This window comes from Sapajus apella, unplaced genomic scaffold, assembly GCF_009761245.1.
Source record: "Sapajus apella isolate SASKATOON/1434 unplaced genomic scaffold, GSC_monkey_1.0 scaffold22, whole genome shotgun sequence".
In the NCBI taxonomy this organism is placed as follows: domain Eukaryota; kingdom Metazoa; phylum Chordata; class Mammalia; order Primates; family Cebidae; genus Sapajus; species Sapajus apella.
In genome coordinates, this window is record NW_022436962.1 from 6,760,377 (window position 1) to 6,782,957 (window position 22,581).

General features: G+C 48.8%; 2 protein-coding genes across 3 annotated transcripts; one reads left to right on the plus strand and one right to left on the minus strand.

Moving 5' to 3' along the window:
• Positions 1 to 1,848: 1,848 nt before the first annotated feature.
• On the minus strand, positions 1,849 to 10,572 carry CHI3L1 (chitinase 3 like 1). Its single transcript, XM_032288800.1, has 10 exons — positions 10,202 to 10,572; positions 9,915 to 9,944; positions 8,472 to 8,673; positions 7,870 to 7,926; positions 6,953 to 7,103; positions 5,962 to 6,083; positions 4,055 to 4,178; positions 3,358 to 3,540; positions 2,666 to 2,782; positions 1,849 to 2,492 (listed from the first exon to the last, which is right to left on the minus strand). The coding sequence occupies exons 1-10, from the start codon at positions 10,224 to 10,226 to the stop codon at positions 2,352 to 2,354; spliced, it is 1,152 nt and encodes a 383-aa protein (XP_032144691.1). The 5' UTR covers positions 10,227 to 10,572; the 3' UTR covers positions 1,849 to 2,351.
• A 9,610-nt stretch (positions 10,573 to 20,182) lies between these two features.
• Positions 20,183 to 21,536, plus strand: LOC116558732 (small ubiquitin-related modifier 1-like). 2 transcript variants are annotated; one of them, XM_032288806.1, is made up of 2 exons: positions 20,183 to 20,311; positions 20,484 to 21,536. In XM_032288806.1, the coding sequence occupies exons 1-2, from the start codon at positions 20,300 to 20,302 to the stop codon at positions 20,775 to 20,777; spliced, it is 306 nt and encodes a 101-aa protein (XP_032144697.1). In that variant the 5' UTR covers positions 20,183 to 20,299; the 3' UTR covers positions 20,778 to 21,536. The 2 variants fall into 2 exon arrangements, with proteins under 2 accessions (XP_032144697.1, XP_032144698.1); XM_032288807.1 differs by having other exon boundaries at positions 20,183 to 20,307; positions 20,480 to 21,536.
• Positions 21,537 to 22,581: the final 1,045 nt, after the last annotated feature.

Consider the following 22,581-nt stretch of genomic DNA (forward strand, 5'->3'; position numbering starts at 1 on the left):
CTCATTTGTCTCGTCTACATTAAACCCAAATGCAGTCAACACCAGGCTCTCTTCTTCAAGGTGCACCTGTAGGTGGTGAGGCCAGAAAGGAAGCTGAGGCCAACGTCAGTGCAGAAGTTGGGATGGTAGTTGCCTCCAGCTGGAGGAAGAGGGGTGTATGTGATCGCGGCAGCTGCAGGGCTGCTAATGAGGTTTCCTTTCCTGACCAGGGTGGTGGTTTGTACAGGTTCTTACTACGCAGTCATTCTTCAAATTAAACAAATACATTTGTGCACTGTTAAGCATGTAAGATATATTCACAGTTTAAAAATAGGTAAACGTGACTTATTCAGGGCCTTCAGCAGCATGCATGCTCTCCCCTTTCCTAGGGGCAGGGGACACCAGGGTGTGGCTGCCTCTCAATCCTGCTGTCTGTGCTGGAAAGTGGCAGTGCAGAGCCTGGGAGCCTCTGGATCTGGCCCTGCCTGGATGTCCTTGTCCACTGCTAGGTGACTCAGTGCCTTGCCAGGCAGGGAGCAGGTCCTGGCGACCCGATCTCCATCCTTGGCCTCTGACTCTGCAGCTATAAGTGAATGTGACTAACCCAGCAGGACCCTGAGTCAGCCCTGGAGAGCCTGTCCCAGGTTGGGGGAAGGGTGGCCCTAGGAGAGGGGGGTTGGCTGCCCACGAGGGCTTGCAGCCCTGGGGTTTCAAAGATCCTTGTGTAGGGGGGTGGGCAGTGACAGGGATTAGGGATTGCTTGGCCCCACCAGCCAAAGGTGAAATGCCAGTTGCACCCCTCCCACCCCCAACCCCACGCCTTGCTGAGCCCTTGCTTTCTTTGCCTTCAGCAGGGCTGTGACCTTGGAATCAGTAGCATCTGCCCAGCTCCAGCTGGTTCAGATTTCAGATATTTCCTCCTTCCCTCCAGCTCAAACCAGAGTCACAAACCATCAGGCGAACCTGTGATTATCCCAAGTCACAGATAATCCAAACATCAGAGAATCCACAAATCAATTCTCTTTACTTTTGGGGTGTGTATCTGGACTCTCTTTGGATAAAGGCATTCCTGGGGCCCTGGGAATTCAACAGAAGCCTGATGAGAGCATCATCACCTCATAAAGGCTGGAAATCTGTCTGTTCTTCTGAGCCACCCCTCACATCCTCCCAACCTCCTGTCTCAGGCCAGCTTGAGCAGAGGTGCTTTGATCTCTGAATGGGTTGAGGGATGAGTGGTAAGGGAGGGGTGAGCAGAACAAAGGGCTAAGCCCAGCGCGAGGATCATAGACAGACTTCAGGCCAGCCACAGAATGGGCTGCTGCCAAGGTAATGAGCTGCCCCTCACTGGGAGCTGGGGGAGGCTGGAGGGCCATCTCTCAAGCACTCTGCAGGGACTCCAGCCCCAGGAGGCAGGAAGGATGTGTGAGATGACATCTGCATTTCCTGCTGGCCCTGAGAGTCCAGGGTTCAGGGCTCTCTAACCTGATCCTCTGATGAGCTCCCACCACCTTCTCGTGGGTCAGAAGAGATGGAGTGTTGGGGTGAAAGGGCTTCTTTCTCAGTGCTTGTTAGCCTTCAGGAAACAGAAGAAAGTTTCTTTCAACAAGGAATTTAATTTGGAAGTCTGGATGGCAATGACTTTAATATTTGGAAGGCAATCAGCCATGCTTGGGTCAAGTCCAAAGCAGGTGAATCTGAGGACGCTGGCCTCCCATGGGGGCTTTGTGAGGCTAGGCAGAGGACATGGTGGCCTCATCTCTGCAAGCTCAGGGGTCCCAAGCCTCAGAGGAAGGAACCCAGAAGAGATGGGGGAGGTGAGTCCAGCGGGCTTACTGGGTCCACAAAGATAGACCAAAGCTAGCACCAACACGCTGTTAAGCTCTTGTACTTTATTGAGCAGCTGCGGAATTAGGAAGGGGAAGTAGGACAGGGGACACGATTCCGTTCCTAAGTGAAGGTTTCAAGCTGGGCTTTGCAGAGGGTATAATTAGTATGGTCACCGTGTCTTGTAGGATGTTTGGCTACCTGGTGATAGAGCTTGCCAAAATAATGTCCTTTGATAAGGAGGGCTCAGGGGCAGGGAGTTGAAGAAATTCCCTTGCCAGACTTGGGAGTCTGCAAGCACTTCCATTAATCAACAAGTTCATACTAATCCTGAGTCTCACATTGCGATGCCTCACTAACCCCACAGACCCATCTCTACCTCTGCCCACCAGGGCTGAGTGTTGTGGCCCTCTGCACAGGCTCCAAGGGAGAGAGACTGAGGCTCAGCCTGAGACTCAGCAGGGCAGGTGATCAGGCTCCTGGCCAGCAGGAGCCAGCAGGGGACAGGGCATCCTTGGCTCCCCTGCTGTGTGCAGAAGAACAGAGGGTTAAGTTGCAGTGAGTGCGTCCTTGATGGCATTGATGAGAGGGAAGCGCAGATCCTGGCCGCAGAAGGAGCCCTGGAAATCATCCAGGTCCAGGGCCCATACCATGGCACCTGCCAGCTGCCTGTCCTTCAGGTACTGCACCTGGCAGGGGAGGCCCAGAGGAGCAGGGCTGGGTTTCCTGGGCCAGAGTGTGTAGGGGCACATGTTCTCTGTGAGCCCAGCCCAGCCCTCCGCGCAAGGGACAGGGATGTGGCTGCTGGGAGTGGGGCCTCCCTCTTCCTCTTTTCTTGAGGTGTGGCCTTGGGGAAGCCTACCTTGCTTTTGACGCTTTCCTGGTCGTCATATCCTACCCACTGGTTGCCCTTGGTGGCATAGGGCACCTGCTGGCCGAGGATTCTATGGACTGTGGCTCCCTGGAGGAAGTCACAGATCTGAGCAGATAACAGGGGAAAGGTGGTGTGGGGAGTCAGGAGGAGACCTTGCGGTCACCAGGAGAGGTCACTCTCCAAATCTCTCTTAGCTCCTGCTCCATCCTGAGGCCTCACTCCCTCCAGGGTCTGCAGGCTGCATGTGACACACAAGTTTACATAAAACAGGAGCAGATGTCCCAGAGATTGTGGCTGCCTTGACCCTGCTTAGCTGCTTCCATTTAAACAGAGCTGTGAGGCCTGCTGGTTGACACTGAGGACAGGCCCAAGGCCACACAGAGCAATGGAGGTTAGACTGATACAAAAAGTCTGCCTCTTGGCCCCTTCTCTTTCCTGGGCTGGAAGGAAGACCTTAGCTCCATCGCCAGAGGGATATCCCCGGGGCCTAGCAGTACCTGTACCTACCGGAGACTTTCAGATGTCCTAACCTCTCCCTTCCACTTCCTCAGGCATGCTGGGGCAAATGGACATTTTCTTTATTCCCAAAGGATAAAAGGCAAGAACTCGGTGGGAAATCACCTTCCCCAGGGCTGCTGGTGGTATGGGGGGAATCTTACCTTCTCCCCCAACTCCATTACCTCATAGTAGGCAAGGGTCCCTGCCTCCTTGGTGAACCGGCCTGGAATTCCTGGTCCCGAGACTGGGGCTCCAACACCAGTTTCAGAAGAGGCCAGAGTGAAGCTCTTCCCGAAGGTGGGGATGCCCATCACCAGCTTACTGGCAGGAGCTCCCAGCCTCAGCATGTACCCCACAGCATAGTCCTGGGCCGGGCAGGGTGGGAACAACGTGAGCAGTTAGTGCGCAGGTGCAGAAGGTTGAGCAATTAACACTGCTGCCTTGACAGGGGTTAGAGGCACACGGTGCACTGGGGATTCCTCTGTCCCTCCGGGAACTGGTCATGTCACTTTAACATAAATTTTATAGTTTCATTCTAAAAAAAAAAAAAAAATCCTTTTAGGCATAGGAAGGGATTATTACTCTTTGACAGATGCAGAAATCAGGTGATTGGCTCTGGTGGCACGGTGACTCCTGCCTCCTCAGCTCCCAGCCTCTCTCCATTCTGCCCCCCTGCCTTCACTCAATTCACCCTCCAGGCCACCTTCCCAAAGCCACGGAGCAGGCCCAGACTTTGGGCCTCAGTTTCTTTATCTGTGGAATGGGCATCATAACCCCCTCTTGCAGGATTATACCGAGGAGTAGAGGAGTTGAGTGTGAGCGCTGGCAGGCGGCAGGCCTTGCGGCCCCTCCTGGCCCTCCCCCCTTCTGGGAACTCACAGCGTTGCTGAATCTGTCAGGACTTGCATCCGCCTGGCCTCGGAACAGGGGACTGTGATGGCCTGTGGTCCCACGCCAGGCTCCGTGAAAGTCATAGGTCATGATGCTGATGAAGTCCAGGTGTCTGAGGGGGAAGTGGGTGGAGGGTGAGGCAGGAAATTATTAATAGAAAAGCTTTTGGGCTCCCATGTAAGGCTCCAGCAGTACGTGAACAAGGGGAGCAAACGGGCCACTAGCCTGAACTCCAGCAGTCCCCAGTGATCACGGTCCCCATTGCTTGCACAGCTCCCTGTGCCACTCCAGGGTGTGGGCTCAGGGTCCCACAAGGGCACTTCAGTCAAGAATGGGGTTTTCTGTTACGTCCAGCATACGTTTGGGAGCTGCCTCCATCCCACCTTACCCCACCACTCCTGCCATGCTTATTTTAGTGAAAGCAGATTAAAAGTAGCGTCAACAGACAGCCTGGTGGGGAAAGAGTGGGGCCAAAGGACAACCTGAGCCTAAGATGCACTGGGGTGGGAGGAGGTTTTGCACACCGCACCTGTGAGCCCACTGGGGCTGGACTGCATGAATACGAGCTTCAGATGTATGGGGCAAATGATTGACAGCCACCTGTTTCCCACCCTCTAAAGAATCCATTTGAGGCCGGGCGTGGTGGCTCACGCCTGTAATCCCAGCACTTTGGGAGGCCGAGGCGGGTGGATCACGAGGTCAAGAGATCGAGACCATCCTGGTCAACACGGTGAAACCTCGTCTCTACTAAAAATACAAAAATTCAGCTGGGCATGGTGGCGGGTGCCTGTAATCCCAGCTACTCAGGAGGCTGAGGCAGGAGAATTGCCTGAACCCAGGAGGCGGAGGTTGCGGTGAGCCGAGATCGCGCCATTGCACTCCAGCCTGGGTAACAAGAGTGAAACTCTGTCTCAAAAAAAAAAACAAAAAAAAAACAAGAATCCATTTGATTAAGCACTGAGTTTAGACCTCCCTGGGATCCTAAAGAAAGCTCTAAAGTCATTTTGAAGAGTCTCTCTTCCTTACTCCTGCGTTTCCCAAGACCCAGGGCTCTGCTCGGGAGAGATGAGGGTGCTTGGCTGTCCCTTGTTTCTCACAGGCATGGAGGCAGGGTGAGGATGAGGCATGGGGCCAGCAGGAAAGGGGGGTGCCTGTGTGTGTGAGAGAGCCTTGAGGACTCCCCAGCACTCTAGAAATGACAGGGAGTTGTGCTGCTGTGCGGCCTCTCCAGGGCCCAGCACTCTGCTCAGCCTGGCATGGAGAAAATACCTCGCAATGGTGGAGGGTTTGTATAACTTTTTCTACTTCCTTTTCCAAAATACTTTCATAGTGGCTGGGTGCGGTGGCTCGGGCCTATAATCTCAGCACTTTGGAAGGCCAAGGCAGGTGGATCACCTGAGGTCGGGAGTTTGAGACCAGCCTGACCAACATGGAGAAACCCCATCTCTGCTAAAAATACAAAATTAGCCAGGCTTGGTGGCACATGCCTGTAATCTTAGCTACTTGGAAAGTGGAGGCCAGAAAATTGCTTGAACCCTGGAGGTGGAGGTTGCAGTGAGCCGAGATCGCGCCATTGCACTCCAGCCTGGACAACAAGAACAAAACTGTGTCAAAAAACAAAAAACAAAAAACTACAATAGCAACTCTCTCAACTGCTCAACAACAGCCCAAGTGACAAAGGAAGGGCAAGGATTGTAATGCCCTATTTGACAGATGGGGAAACTGAGGCAAGGGGCAGGGAAGTGACTTGCTCAAGGTCACACATCAAGGCTTTGGAAGAACTGGGACTGGAAGCCCAGTGTCCTACGTCTACATGGAGTGCTAAGGCTGGGGGCGGTGGAGAAGCCGGAGTGCTGGCAAAGGCTCTGGGGAGCTGCCTGAGGCAGGAGACTCACTGGGATATCCGGGCAATGTCATAGCTGCTGTCAATGGTGACCTTCCCCGCAGACACTGCTGCGCTAAGCAGGAGCTGCTCTTTCCCTTGCTGGGCTTCCTTTGCAAATTCAGCCTTCATTTCCTGGGTGGGAGACAGAGAGGTGAGAGAAAGGGTCCCAGGTGGCATAAGAGGGGGGTCTAGGTCTCTGTGCACCCCATTTGCTGTGATCCCCAACCTACCTGGGGCCTGCTGGAAGTGATAAAGTGGCTCCTCAGTGGTCCCATCCTCAGGTCACCCATCCTTTTCCTAAGAAACTGACCAATCTTGTCCCCAAACCCATGCGCACCCATCAGCACTCAATGACTCACTGTCCTGGAGGGACTCGCTCCTGGAGGGAGCTTGGGAAAGCGAGTGACCCCTGTCAGCCCACAGGTGACTTTGGGAGGCATTTGCCTTTCAGTTTGTGCTTTGTTCTAGCTGGTACTTGAAATCCCAAAGTGAAAGTGATTTCTAGTGGTATCGCGAACAATTTGTTTAGACTCTTCTTCTGCCCCCAGTAACTGGAGATGCTTGGGCTGCCCCCAGACGGAGCTGAGTGCCTCTGGACACAGCACATGCTGAGTGTGGGTGGTATCAGTGTGGGATGGAAGGGTGGACAATGGCTGTTCCACTAAGTGGGTAGTGATGAGTGGGTGCCACGCTCAGTCATAACCTTCCACCTCCTGGAATCCCACACCCACCGTCCACCACGGTCACAAGAAGCCTTCCTTGCTGTGGGAGATCTTCAGGGCACAGGGTCCCAGGACACTGCAGCAAGGCCACTGAAGCCCCTCTTTACCAGTCCTCAGGAGGACCTGGCTGAAGTCAGCTTCAATTAGAGCGGCCAAGCTCCTCTAATTCTCCAACCATAGGTGAGTCCCAGGGGGTCCCTCCTCTCCATGGGAGGGAAGAGCCCACTCCACTCCCTCATGCCTGCCCACATCCCTCCCTGTCCCTGACCTGCCCAGCACCTTGATTAGGGTAGTAAAATGCTGCTTGTCTCTCCGTCCAGGGTAGAGCCAGGCAAGGTCCAGCCCATCAAAACCATGGCTGCGCAGAAATGGCGGCACCGACTTGATGAAAGTCCGGCGACTCTGGGTGTTGGAGGCGATCTTGGAAAATCTAGGATCAAAATCACCCCCGTAGTGTGCTGGGCACAGATATGCTGGGTGCTTTGGCCCTCTGGTGGGGTTTCCAGGGCCTGTAGAGCTGGGAGCCTGAGCCACACAACTTGACTGGGACAGGGGCTGCCTCCAGGCCTGCGTGGGCTTTAGGGCCAGGCATTCCTGGCTTCTGAGCCCGCTCTACCACTAACTAACCAGCCACTGTGAAAGGTTATACCTGAGATTCAGTTTCATCATTTGTAAAATGGGGACAATTATAACAGCTCACCATGCTGTCGTAAGGATGACATGGAATCATGGGGAGACAGGGTGCAGGACACAGAGAGAGCACCCAGCACGTGGGTGCCAACGATGGCCATACCCACCCCCACTTCAAGCCCTGCTGCAACCCTACCTAACCCAAAGACTCCTCCCAGGCTCCCCCGACTCCTCAATTTCCCCAGTGGTTTCCATCTCTCTCTTTCCAACCCTAATGGCAGTAACCCCAGAAGTCCCGTATTTTCAGGCTTGTGAGGTAGTGAATACAGCATCGGCAGGGAATCAGGGGCTCCACTGTGAACTTGCTGTGTGACTCTTGGCAAGTCCCTCTCCCTCTCTGGGTTCTGCTTTCTTTGCTACACATGAAGCAGGCCCCTGATAACCAGTTAGACCTCGTACCTAACCGGTATGGAGCCCCTGGACCGTACAGTGGGTGGGGGAGATCCAAGCTCCTCACTCCTCTGCCATCATCCTCTGCAGTCCTGCCCCTGGGGACAGGGTCCTACCTTTGAGAGCCAAAGTTCCATCCTCCAACTGACAGGAGGGTCTTCAGGTTTGGGTTCCTGTGGGGCACAGGGAGGTGGGGAGGGCAGGGGTGGAATGAGGTTGTCAGGACACTGGGTGGCCCCATGTCTGGGAGGCCATAGTAGGTTTCCCGCTTTGGGTGAGTCTGGGTTAGGCTGTGGATGTTCTCCCATAGGACAACATGGGAATCCCATAGAGATTCATAGAGGTGGATCTCTGAGGGGTCACAGGCTCCATGGGAGTTACTCTGAGGTCTGCTGTCCATTTTTGTTTTCCCCAGTGGAGAAGACAAGGTATGGCAGAGTAGAGTCATGGACACTTTCCTGCTCCCTGGAGAGCACCTTAGGGGGAGGAGAGGGTTCCCTTTTCCCAGAAGGGCTCAGCTGCGCTTCCATCTGCAGTTGATCATCACCCCTAATACTGCCCAGCACCTGCTGTCATCACTCCGCCCATTTAAGACAAACCCCTCTCATTCTCCAACCATAGGTGAGTACGGTAGGCCCTCGCCCATCCTCCTGGGTAGGGTTGCCCTGCCCTGGGACAAGCCCAGCTGGTCCCTCGTCTCCTGGCAGCCCTGGCCGACCTGTTCTTGAGTGCGTTGAGCATGTCGTACAGCGTCACATCATTCCACTCCCAGGTGTCGATGTGATCGTTGCTTATATTGGCAAAGCTGTAGATGATGTGGGTACAGAGGGAGCGGTCAATGACATCTGGGAAGCAGCTCCCATCGCCTTCCCGGTACTGGGACCAGTTGGTGTAGTAGCAGACCAGCTTGTATGCAGAGCCTGAAGGAGAAGTCTGGGGTAGGGCCCGGGCTAGGATTCGGCCAGAGACCTCAGGCTGAGCCCAGAGCTGAGCACCAATGGGGTGCGGGGGTGAGTGGGGAGGAGCGGGGTGCAGATTATGAGCAAAGTCAGAATTCTTTTTGTTTTTGAGACGGAGCCTTGCTCTTGTCGCCCAAGCTGGAGTGCAATGGCGTGATCTCGGCTCATTGCAACCTCCGCCTCCTGGGTTCAAGCGATTCTTCTGCCTCAGCCTCCCGAGTAGCTGGGATTACAGGTGCCCGCTACTACGCCCGGCTAATTTTTGTATTTTTAGTACAGACGGGGTTTCACCATGTTGGCCAGGCTGATCTCAGGACTCATGGTCCACCTGCCTCAACCTCCCAAAATGCTGGGATTACAGGAGTGAGCCACTGCATCTGGCCCAAAGTCAGAATTCTTAAATGGAAGGAGCTGGTTCAGGTCCCCCTGCCTCTGGGGAGTTCTCTGCTGGTGAAAATAAGGCCTATTCTGAAAATGCTAAGAAAAGATCAAATGCAGAGGATGAACACACTACAGGCTAAAACCACGGCATTGTGTGGGGGAAGGGCGGGAGCTGCTGAATAAGGGTGAAATGGACTTGGTGCCAGCACAGCAGGCTTCCTGGAGGCAGTGGCTTTGTGGGAGGGGAAGGCCCAAGACAGCCGGTGTCACAGATGGCCCTGGCTTTCAGGCTGGAACCTTTAGGGACCTACAGTGAGGTCCTTCATCCATGAGGGACTCTGGCCCACCTTTCTCTGCCTCCAGGTGGGAGTGCCTCTAACTTGTAACCCACCCAGAATGGCAGCCCTGTGCTCCCTCAGCCTGTCCCCACGCTGGGGCACAATATCACAATGGACCAGGAAGTTCTTCCTCACCTCTAATTCTAATTTCTCCTGCTGCAAACAGTGTGGGCGTCACTCATCCACACAGCTACTCGGTGCTACTGTACTGGCAGCTCCCACAGGGGGTTAGTCAAAGCCTTCACTGAACCAGGACCTTTTAAAGTTTCTCATTTTGAGAATTTTCACACATACCGAAGGGTATAATATAATAAACATCCATATACTCCTCACTCCAGTTGAGCAAATGTGAATATTTCCAAGCCATGGGAAGCAATGGAGAAACTGGAAAAGTGTTTCCCTGGAGCTAAGACCTCCTCCACATGGAGACCTGTGCCCTCGCCACGCCTCTGGACTTCAAGTGGGGATGGCGGGATTACTTACAGCAATGGAGCAGCAGCAGGACCACAAAGCCTGAAGAGAAACCCAGGGTTAGATGCCTGCAAATGCATCCTACCCTTCCACCCAGCTCCCTCCCCAAAGCAACTGAACCACCCCCCAACTCCCACCCCATCCCCTCCTGGTTGCAGCCTTAGTCCCTCCCTGGCTCTGCTTCCCCTCCCCATCTCCCCATTCCCTTAGTCCCCCACCCAGCGGGTAGATGACTCCGCGGGCTCTCTGGGCCCAAAAACCCACAACTCTGATGGATTGACCTCAGCCAGCCCAGATACCTGTTTGAGCCACCTTCACACCCATTCTGGCTGCAGCAGAGCGGGGCAGTGTGTGGCCTCTTGCCTTGCCCACGGTCCTGGTGCCAGCTACCTAGACAGGGCCTCTTCCCCAGGCCCTGTACTTCCTTTTTATACCTGTCCTGCTCCACTCCCCCACGGCCCCAAACCAGCCCTTTTATGGGAACTGAGCTATGTGTCAATGAAGGAATCACGAGGCTGGCAAGTGGAGGTGGGGGGCGGTGGGGAGGGAGGAGTACTATGGTTTACTAGAGGAGGATTGAGAAACCACAGAGTTTTGAAACTTTGGGTTAGGTCTTCATGAGGCACCTGCCAGCAGAAGAGCCACCAGGGGGATGATGGGGGACTTCCGGGAATATGACTCAGCCGCATTTCCAGGCCTGGCTCCCTCTCCTGCACCCCACCACCGGCGCTTCTTGCCAGCAGTTTCCTGGCTTTTCTGGCAGCCCCTACTTTTGCATCTTCAGCCTTCACTCCAGGCCCCTGGCCAGGTTGAAACTGGGCACAATTGAGTTACATAAGCCATAGTGCCCCAAACAGCGCTGTTGTTTTCTTCCCAGGCTCAGCATCGCCCTGCCTGACCGACCCCACCCCCTCAAGCTTTCTGTCTGTCTTCAGGCTGGGTAAGGGTCAGAGAGCCTTGGGAAGAAGGAAAGCAAAGAGCCCAAAACTGATGGCTCCCTTTTGGGTCCTTTCTGCTTTTTTTTTTTTTTTTTTTTTAAAGCAAATTATGTGCTAATTATTTAGAGGGAAAGCCGGGAGAGGAAGGGAAAATTCCCAAGAATGCTTTAAGCCCTGGTGTTATTTTGCTTCCGTTTTGAAATTCCCGTAAAGATGAGTGAGATAGATCTTTTGCAAGCCCGGTGCTGCAGTGAGGCGCCATGGAGGAAATACAGGCCCTCAGTGCAGCGGCGCAGAGCATCTCCACAGAGCATCTCAGATCCATCGGATCCCCGGCTCTCTCAGGGAGGCATTGAAACCCAAGCCTGAGGATATGGCCCCTCTCTGAATCCCTCAGTGATCTCTCATCACTCCTAGGACAAGAGTAAAACTCCTTAACGAGGCTCTCTGCCTGAGTAAGTCCCTGTTTGTGGATCCTTTTTTTTTTTTTTTTGGCTAAATATCCAGGACAACTCCATTCTCTGCAGGCTTAACATTAATTAATAGGCAGTGAGCAGAAAGTTCAGAACTCCAGGAACCAGCATGGGCCCAAGGGCTTCTCAAGAAAGTACCTTTATTTTTCACTGATGTTAGGTAATAATCAGATTTGTCCAGACCAGTTTTGCAGCCCTCTCTTGGTGAGGTCTTTCTCCTTGCTCCCTCTTCTCTCTATCTCTCCCTTTCTCCTTCTCTAAAACGCAACCAGTCCCTTCCTTTCATTGTAAAAGGGGTGGACAAAAAGTAGCTTGTCCAGAATCACACTCGGTGAATACTAAAGGGGCATAATTTTTTTTTTTTTCTTTGGAGTCTGGCTGTGTCACCAGGCTGGAGTGCAATGGCGCAATCTCAGCTCGCTGCAACCTCCCACTCCCTGGTTCAAGCAATTCTCCTGCCTCAGCCTCCTGAGTAGCTGGGATTACAGGCACGTGCCACCACGCCTGGCTAATTTTTGTATTTTTAGTAGAGATGGGGGTTTTACCATGTTGGCCAGGATGGTTTGGATCTCCTGACCTTGTGATCTGCCTGCCGCTGCCTCCCAGAGTGCTGGGATTGCAGGTGTGAGCCATCAAATCTGGCCCACTTCTCCTTTCTAAGGTGACTCTCTCCTTTTGTACCCAAGATGATTGACAGCAATGATAGTGAATGATAGCTTCATCTTGTTCATTTGGGGCACTGAGAGGAGGACTTCTAATTTCTAATAGTGATATTATGAAGGGGCATGCGAATGCAAAATTTTTCGTCAGAGAGCACAGATGTTAAGAAAACACCTCCTATTTTCACTATTTTCCTTTGTTACAAATTGTTTCATTGGCCTAGATTGGCCCAAGCCTTCCCTACGCTCTGTCACGCTCAGCTTGTTAATTCCACATTTTCTGTGTGAAGGCAGCATTGTCCCAACAAATGGCCAAGATACACGTCAGCAGGGTTGTCCAAGGGTCCCGCGACTCACCACGTCCCAGCCTCATCTCAGGCCATGACTTCCATACTCCCTATATTCCACCCATGCGTGTATGTCTTCTTTTAGATCCTTACATTTGCTCTACTGCCTCCCACCACAGGGCCTTTGTATATGCCATCCACTTGCTTGTAAATAACTATGAAAGATCTGAGATTTTACGCTACTTGCAAACTAATGAGATAGCTGCAGTTTCATGGATGTTGGCAGAAGACACGAGACTCCTAGGTCAGAGACAAAGAATTTTATTATCCATGGCACAGCAAACAGAAGGAACTTCATGTTTGAGTCAGTTCCCCTTGGCCCCCAAGTTCCACAAGGGCGAGGTGGGAGGAGCCCAGGTCGATGCTGTGAATGCCATGAGTTACATCACAGCAGCGGAATCCCTAGTTTAAGGAACCAAAATCTTTCATGTTGAGCAGTAAGCCCTCCTCACCCTGGCCAGCCCAGGATAAGGGAGACATTATCTTTATTACTAGACGGTAAACAAATCTGCCTTTCGCTCTGGAGAGGAACACGATTTCTATCTTCCAAGGCTGTTTGTTGTACAAACATCACTAAAAAGATTACCTAGAACAAAACAGCTGTGCCTCTGCCCATAAGCAGTGCAGGAAATGCAGGCAACCCGTGGAGAATTACTGCCCGCCACTGCTCTTCTACGGCTTCATTCTTTAGATTGCAGCTCAGCAGGCACTTCGTCTGCAGAGAAGACAGTCTCCAGGTGACAGAAAACCCGCTACCGGGCTGTCCCAGCACTTTGTACCTCTCTCCTTAGTATCCGACTCAGTTGTAATTTTATATGTTGTGTGTGGGGGTGGAAGTTTTATTGTCTACCTCCCTCACTAGACTATAAACTCAGTAAAGGCAAGGGTTTGGTCATTTCATCCACCTTTGTAGCTATCCTCAGTGCTTGAGACATAGTAGATGCTCAGTAAAGTACTCACTCAATGAATGAATAAATGAACGAATGATCTCAAAATGGTGCATAACTTCATATATTTTGAGCTTAAACCCTGATGTTCTCAACATTTCATCTCATTCAGTAGTTCTTGTTACTCTGCAAAGAACTGACTCAGGAGGTGCTATGAAACCAAAACACAAGCGTCCTGATGAAATTCCCCAAGGCACCACAGTACATTGATAGTGTTGCACCAGTGCTTATTAAGCAAGTGTACTGGACTAGTTGCCTTGCACTGAGGTAGACAGCAGGGGCAGAAAGGCGGGTGGGGACAGAGAGGCAGTCCCTGTCCTCATGAAGCATACAGTCTGGCAAAGAAGATGGACATTAAACAAAGAGTAACAAGTAATGTATTGCAAAGGAAGGGTAGGTGTTACCCCCCAAACGAGTGTGCAAAAAACCCAGGACAGGAAGAGGCTGTTACGTTCCGGGAACCAGAAGAACTCAAGAGTGGTTGGGGCATGAAATAAGAGGGAAGGAGCTCGAGGGAGGCACAAGACGAAGCTGGGTCAAGAGCCAGAAGGCGGACATTACCACCACTCAGAAAACAAGTTCCTAGGGCCTGGGGCTGGCCCCTTGGGCACAGTGGTTTTGAGGATTCCCTCATTTTTCATGGCGTGTCAGAGCAAACAGAGGTGGTGTTGATGCCCCACCAAACACTTGAGGAGAACTCTCTCTTTTACAGGTAGTCTCTTCCCCCAGATGATGGACTTCTGCCAGGCAGGAATTCAGATTATCTCCCGATCCTCAGCTCAGTGGTGGCGCTGACATGCAGTAGAAGCTGTCGAAGACCCAGAGGCAGAAACAGAGAAGAAAACAGTTGCTTGCGAAAAGCAGAAGCGAGTCAGACTTCAGAAAGACTGGCTCATGAAATACAAAACACAACAGGTATCTGAAGGGGGAAAAAATAAGCCAAGGTTATCACGTGTGATGGAGATCAGCATCATTTTTACAACACATCTTCACTTATCAGCATAGCAAAAATCAGGGATGAAATAGTTTTTTTGGGGATAATTCAATTTTTTTTTTTTTGAGACAAGGCCCCAGTCTGTCACCCAGGCTGGAGTGCAGTGGCGTGATTTCAGCTCACTGCAGCCTTGACTTCTGAGCTCAAGCCATCCTCCTGATGTAGCCTCCCAAAGTGCTGGGATTATAGGCATGTGCCACCACACCCAGCCGGGAATCCAAATTCATGGGAAATAGTCAAGGCTTATTATTTTGGAGTCCCAAACCAGTTAGGATAATTTCCTATTTTTGGCTTATCTCCAGATGCAAATTATCACCATCCCTACCCCTCAGTGGTACTTGGTCACGAACGAAGCCAGCAGAGTGAAGAGTTGGGTTTTGCTTCTGTGGTTTTTCCTTCCTTGTGGGCAAGTCTTTGCCAGTGAGGCGTGGGTTTAACCATATATGTTGCTTAATAACTTCCTGATGCAGCATCAACAAATCGATATTTTGTTTTATTTGACCAAAATTTATTTCTACTGGCATAACAGGAGGTGTTGATGAATAAATAAATGCTTTCTTTTTGTATGGCTAGCAAAGCCAGAGCCCCATGACATTAAGGCTTTACAGTGAGCTTCTGTCTGGAGGCTTTGTAAAGCCCCTAGGGCTGGGAAGAAATTACTTTTACGTGTGAAGTGTTCTGTCAGCACCATTTTCTCTAAGATTCCCATCTGTGTTAATATTCCCAGATTGCCAGGAAATATAACTTTTTGTTTTTTTTTTTTAAGTAACTCTAAGACTGGAATATCATCAGCTCTAAAGCCATACCAGAGTTTTCTAGAGGACTTCATAGGTGTCATTTTCACATGTAAAATGTATTTTTATTCCTTAACAGTGGCTTATCATACAACAAAAATTCTTCGCTTGGCCAAATTTCAGTTGAGCTCTGAATCTTCTCGTAGGCCCATCTGTGCACATCTTTGTAAAATCCAGTTTTAGCAAAAAGCCCTGCTAAATCAATTTAGCAAGAACCCCCGACCCTCAACATCTGATCACCCTTGACAACTGACCAGGTTTCTTGTCCACCACACCCCAGAAGATGTCTGATCACCCTGGCCTGTCTGCAGCAAGAATCCTACTAGGTCTGTTTAGCCAGAATCCCCTTTAGTCCTGTTTCCTCTTAGTAATTTCTATCCACTGACCTCCTGGTCCTTAGCCACTGAGTTCCTCTTGGCCATGCTGTATTCAGAGTTGAGCGCAATCCCCCCTCCCCGACTGCAAGACGCTACTGCCCTGGTTTCTGTACCTATCATGATGATCTTGAATAAAGACTTCCTTACATACCTTACAAGGGGCATTGGATAATTTTCTTCTTTAACACACACCTAATTAAATGGAATGTTGGCATGGTCAATGTCCAATTATTTTCTGGTAAGAAAAAGGACAGACTCTCGTTGAATCTACATAAATAATCTACACGACCATAAGCATTCATTCCATTTAGAAGTGGCTAAGCTATATTAATTTGTTTGGTTACGATTTTCCCCCTCAAATTTATAACGTAGGATATTTGATCATAAAAAGTAAAGGAACTTGTAAAAGCTCTGATAAGAGGAAAAAACACAAGCTCTGCTTCTTCTGTTCTCTCATTCAACACAATGACAACCATCAACACAGGAGACTTCCACCACCAAGTGTCTGTGGGTCTCTTCCCATCAGCAAGGAAGCATTCACCGTGGACACCTGCTGAGTGTCCTCCAATTCAGTTCTGATGCTCTCGGCCTGCAGATCCCACAGGTTGAGGGCTCAGTCCTACAAGACTGCCGCCCCTTCAGACATCTACCACAAGTCTGGGCTTCTGGAACTTTTGACCGACCAGCTTCAAGTTGGGGTTCCCACACTCATCTCTTTAGGTTTGATTAATTTGCTAGAGTGGTTCACAAAATTCAGGGAAACACATTTGCTGGTGCATTATAAAGGATATTACAGGCTGGGCATGGTGACTAATGCCTGTAATCCTAGCACTTTGGGAGGTGGAGGCTGGTGTTTCACAAAGTCAGGAGTTCAAGACCAGCCTGGTTAATATGGTGAAACCCCATTTCTCCTAAAAATACAAAAGTTAGCCAGGTGTGGTGGCGGGCACCTGTAGTCCCAGCTACTTGGGAGGCTGAGGCAGGAGAATTGCTTAAACCTAGGAGGCGGAGATTGCAGTGAGCTGAGATCATGCCATTGCACTCCAGCCTGGGTGACAAAGTGAGACTCCATCTCAAAAAAAAAAGGAATTACAAAGTACAGATGCAGAGATGCAGGGGGTGAGGTAGTGGGAGGGGCTCAGAGTGTCCATGCCCTCCCTAGGTGTGCCACTCTCCAGGGACCTCCCATGTGCTCATCTCCCTGGGAGTGCTCTGTCCCCAGTCCTCATGGGCCTTTGTGGAGACTTCATTGGGTAGTCATGATTGCCAACGATGTAGCAATGTGACTGGATGAGAAGGGTGTGGTCTAATACTAGCAGACGAAATGGGGAAATCCAGGAAAGCCTGTCTGTTCAGATTCTTATTGGCCTCTTTATGCAGCATTCTTTCCTCCAAGGAACTGGGCAGACTCTTTTTTGAAACGGGAGTCTTAGGACTTATACTCCGACAAGGTAGGTCAGGGGATTTCTTTGTGACCAGAGAAGGGGAAAGATTAGAGTATATTTATATTGGCTAAGGCTTGCTTCTGAGGCCTAAGACACCCAAACATTGAACACAAGATTGTAAGAAGGGAGCTATGAGTGCTGTTCTGTAGACAAGGCCAATTGATACAGGTCATTATAATCTGATTAGGCCATACTTCTGTCTGAAGGCTTTGTAAAGCCCATAGGGCTGGGAAGAAATTACTTTTATGTGTGAAGTATTATATCAGTGCTATTTTCTTTAAGATTTCCATATTTGTTAATATTCCTAGCCTGCCAGGAAATACAGGGGTTTTTTTTTTCCTTCTTTTAAAATGCATCCTGATGATATATTAGTTTATAATCTATATTAATATTTCCTGTGGGATTTTTTTTTTAATTTGAAAGTTCAATTGAGACAAAGTGACATTTAAAGAGCGTTTCCACATGCTGTAAGTATAAAAACAAACACTCGATTTGAAGACATAGGTTGAAAAAAAGGTTAGCTATCTCATTAATAATTTTTAGATTGATTACATGTTGCAATGTTAATATTGTGGATATATTTGGTCAAATAAAATATATTGGCTGAGTGCAGTGGCTCACGCCTGTAATCCCAGCACTTTGAGGGGCCGAGGTGGGCAGATCATGATTTCAGGAGATCGAGACCATCCCGGCCAACATGGTGAAACCCTGTCTCTACTAAAAATACAAAAACTACCTGGACATGGTGGCACATGCCTGTAATCCCAGCTACTTGGGAGGCTGAGGCAGGAGAATCAGTTGAACTGGGGAGTTGGAGGTTGCAGTGAGCCGAGATGGTGCCATTGCACTCCAGCCTGGCAACAGAGTGAGACTCTTGTCTCAAAAATAAATAAATAAGTAAATTTAAAAAAAAACATATATATATATATTAAAATCTTTTTAAAAAAGAGTGCCTTATTCCAGTTTGTGTAGGTATATGTTATTAAATTGAGAATGAGAGATAGAGTTTTTCTCATGTTAATTAAAATACCAATCATAATGAAATCAATTCTTATTCCATTTAGTCCTAAGTAATTCATTTTTGTTTTGTTGGTCTTGGGTTAGGTAGACCAAACTTTGTTCTACCTAATAAAATTGTATGCTTTCTGATCAGTTGCTCACATTCTGTTTGCAACTACTCAACACAGCCCTTACAGCAGGAAAGCAGCCATGGAGAATACTGACCCAAGGAGCATGACTGTGTTCCAATAAAACTTTATTTAAAAAAAAAAAAAACTGACAGCCAGTTTGCAGACCCCTATTCTAGAACCTAGACCAAAACCACTCTAGGGAATCTGAGTCAGTCCCTTGTTTCAGTCTAACAGGTCCAATGACAGCTTGTAGAGAGAAGCCTGTACCCATGGGTGTTGAGCTTGCCACGTTTAGTTCTTTACTGATGTTCTTTTACTATTCCTTGCAGGAGATGGAATTCTTGATCTTTAGCTTGTAGCAGGAACCTTTAGTATATGGAAGGAAAAAGGAAATATCATCCATGTATAATAAAATTAAATGGTTCTTGTCAATCAGCAACGAGGGAGGATAATGGAGTCTTTTATTAAGGTATAATGTGCAATCGATTTGTATGAGAGAGTGGGGCATTAACAAATCTCCAGGGCCTTAATTTTATCTTTATGGGTAAGAATGTCACCAACTGACAAGGATATTTACACCTAGAGACAACATTTGAAATAAATGACATATGATAAGACATTTAATTAAGCCCCATTAGGTCTTTTTGGAAGAAACATCACTATTGAAATCTGAGTAATTTGGAGATCTTCTTCTGAATTTAGCAGCACAATCTCTCTCTTTCTGTGTCCCTATCCTTGCAATAATGCTCCCTTTTTAACCTCATATAAAAATTTCCGAGGAGACATTATTATGAATCATTTTATTGATTAATTAATGAATTTTTTTTGAGACAGAGTCTTGCTCTGACACCCAGGCTGGAGTTCGATAGTGTGTTCTTGGCTCACTGCAGCCTCCACCTCCCAGGCTCAAGCAATTCTCATACCTCAGCTTTTTGAATAGCCAGGATTACAGGTGTACACCACCACGCTTGGCTAATTTTTTTGTTTTTTATTTTTTTGGTATTTTTAGTAGAGACAGGGTTTTGCCATGTTGGCCAGGCTGGTCTCGAACCCTCCTGGCCTCAAGCGCTCAACCCACCTCAGCCTCCCAAAGTGCTAGGCTGACAAAAGTGAGCCACTGCAGCTGGCCTAATTAATTTTTGAGACAGGGCCTCTCTCTGATGCCTGGCCAGAGTGCAGTGGCATGATCATCGTTCACAGCAGCCTCAACCTCCCAGATTCAAGTGCTCCTCCCAACTCAGCCTTCCGTGTAGCTGGGATTACAGGTGCACACCACCCTGCCTGGATAATTAAAAACATTTATTTTTGTAGAGACAGAATCTCACCATGTTACTCAGGCTAGTCTTGAACTCTTGAGCTCAAGTGATCCTCCTGGCTTGGCCTCCCAAAGTGCTGGGGTTACAGGCATGAGCCACTGCACCAAGCATCATTTAGTTATTTAGAGAAGTTAATTAAAACTGATTTTCCTATAGCTGATCTTAGCTATAGGAATTTTATCTTTGTAGCTATCAATAGCTATTTGGACCATAATAACTTTAAAAGCCAGAACTTAGTGGTGAGGAAGGAAGCTCTGAGCTTGGAATGAAAAGAACCCCTACTAATGTCAACCTGGAAACACATACAACAGGGAACTCCGGCAGTCATAGAGACTCTAAACAACTTCTTCAACCCTGTATTCTCAAACACCAAGAAATCTCATAATCCTTAGACAAACACATTCACCCAGAAAAGACTACCAGGGGAATCAGATTTCAGAAACTCTGTCTGCTGTCCCTGATAGAAATCATTTCATGCTCAGGCCATAGCATCAAACCCAGATTCCACTCCTGCTGCTACCAATGTGGGCACAATTGGCTGTGCACCATCAGAACCAGAACCAGAGCTGGGCACGGTGACTCACCCTTGTAATCTCAGCACTTTGGGAGGCTGAGGCGGGCGGATTGCCTGAGGCCAGGAGTTCGAGACTAGCCTGATCAACGTGGAGAAACCTTGTCTACTAAAAATACAAAAATTAGCTGGGTGTGGTGATGCATGCCTGTAATCCCAGCTACTTGGGAGGCTGAGGCAGAAGAATCGATTGAACACGGGAAGTGGAGTTTGCCATAAGCTGAGATTGCACCATTGCACTCCAGCCTGGGCAACAAGAGTGAAACTCCATCAAAAAAAAAAAAAAAAGGGGGCAGCCGCGGTGTTGTGCTGTGGGAAGGGAGACAGATTTGTAAACCCTGGAGCGAGGTTCTGCCTACCCGAGGCCGCTGCTGTGCGGAGACCCCCGGGTGAAGCCGCCGTCATCATGTCTGACCAGTTGTAAGAGACCATTCGGAATAACCAAGAAAGAAAATAGAACGAAACTGCTAGAGCAACAAAAAGCATCTCACCTGGGCATTAACCTGAAGAAGACTGATATTTTTGAGGAAAATGATAGGAAAACTTTGTGTATGTAGAGTAGTTGCAGAATATTTGCAGAAAGTTGCCAGGAGGCAAAACCTTCAACTGAGGACTTGGGGGATAAGAAGGAAGGTGAATATATTAAACTCAAAGTTATTGGACAGGATAGCAGTGAGATTCACTTCAAAGTGAAAATGACAACGCATCTCAAGAAACTCAAAGAATCACACTGTCAAAGACAGGGCGTTCCAATGAATTCACTCAGGTTTCTCTTTGAGGGTCAGAGAACTGCTGATAATCATACTCCAAAAGAACTGGGAATGGAGGAAGAAGATGTGATTGAAGTTTATCAGGAACAAACGGGGGGTCATTCAACAGTTTAGATAATCTTTTTATTTTTTTTCTTTTCCCTCCATCCTTTTTTATTTTTAAAACTAGTTCTTTTGCAATGTGGTGTTCAAAACAGAATTGAAAACTGGCACCCCATCTCTTTGAAACATCTGGTAATTTGAATTCTAGTGGTCACTATTCATTATTGTTTGTTTTCATTGTGCTGAGTTTTGGTGATCAAGCCTCAGTCCCCTTCATATTGCCCTTTCCTTTTTAAAAATTACGTGTGCACAGAGAGGGCACCTTTTTCAGGACATTGCATTTTTAAGCTTGTGGTGATAAATAAGATCGACCAATGCAAGTGTTCATAATGACTTTCCAATTGGCCCTGATGTTGTAGCATGTGATTGCTTCACATCTGGACTGTGACTTTCAGTGGGAGATGGAAGTTTTTCAGAGAACTGAACTGTGGAAAAATGACCTTTCCTTACTGAAGCTACTTTCAAAATTTGAGGGTCTGGACCAAAAGAAGAGGAATCTCAGGTTGAAGTCAAGATGACAGATAAGGTGAGAGTAACCCCAAAGATGGCTTCACTGAAGAAAAGGCATTTTAAGATTTTTTTTAAATCTTGTCAGAAGATCCCAGCAAAGTTCTAATTTTCATTAGCAATTAATAAAGCTATACATGCAGAAATGAATACAACAGAACACTGCTCTTTTTGATTTTATTTGTACCTTTTTGGCCTGGGATATGGGTTTTAAATGGACATTGTCTGTACCAGCTTCATTAAAATAAACGATATTTGTAAAAAAAAAAAAAAAAAAAAAAAAAGGACCAGAAACAGAAACAGACTTGCCAGGAATTGATTTAGCTTTATTGTTGCATAGGAGACATCTCAGAGGATCCAGAGGAGGGTGGGCTGCAGATCCAGGGGTAAGGTACACTAGGAGCTCCATGCGGCTGCTGGCTCCCTTGGTAGGAGCCAGGTGGTCAATAGCTTTGTAGAACCTCCAGGAATAAGCTGTCAAAGGAGGGCCAGAGACTAATACATTTAGAAAAGGGAAGAAAACAAACTTTCACTTGCAAAGTGTAGAAGGGAGTCAGCTTTCAAACAAAACTGGCTCACCAAATATGAAGCACAAATGTTTAAGGGAAAAAGTCCCAAATGGCCCAGATGACCGTGTTTATATTGGTAACATTTCTTCACGGTGGAAAGCAGCAACTTTCTCACATGGTCATGAGAGTCACAGTGTATCCTCAGACTTCAGCAGAGCAAAACTCAGGATCAAATGGTTTTTGTTAGAGAGGCCAAGTTTCTGGGAAATAGTCAAGGCTTATTTCAGGGACCAGACCAGTAAGGGCGACCGTGCTCGTTTGTTGTTTTTCCCACCATGGTATGCAAAGTGCTTGGTCATGCTGGAAACAGGGCAAAGTGTCAGCAATGCTCAACACACATTTGTTAAACTAAATTGAACTGAAGTTGACTGTACCTCATAGGGCCACTGAAAACCTGGTCTCTCTGGAGAAGCCACATGAAGATAATGGACAAGCAATTGTATGAGGGTCCCCTTAGCCAGCCTGAAATCAGTTTCCTGGTGAGCAGAGAGGGTGGAACATGGCCTAGCACACGATTTCTGCCTGGATGTGGGATGGCCGTGTTCGTTCAGGCGGCCTTCCTGTAAGCAGCAGTGGCTCCCAGGGCCTGTGCTTTCTGGCACACGGCACCTATGGCAGAGGACTGGGAGTGAAAGTGGGGAAATGAACCACTCTAGACATCGGAGCCAGCAGTCTTCACCCACTCTGAAGGCACCGGAGCAGCTATGTGTGTATTTATTTTCTGGACCCTGGTTTTGGCC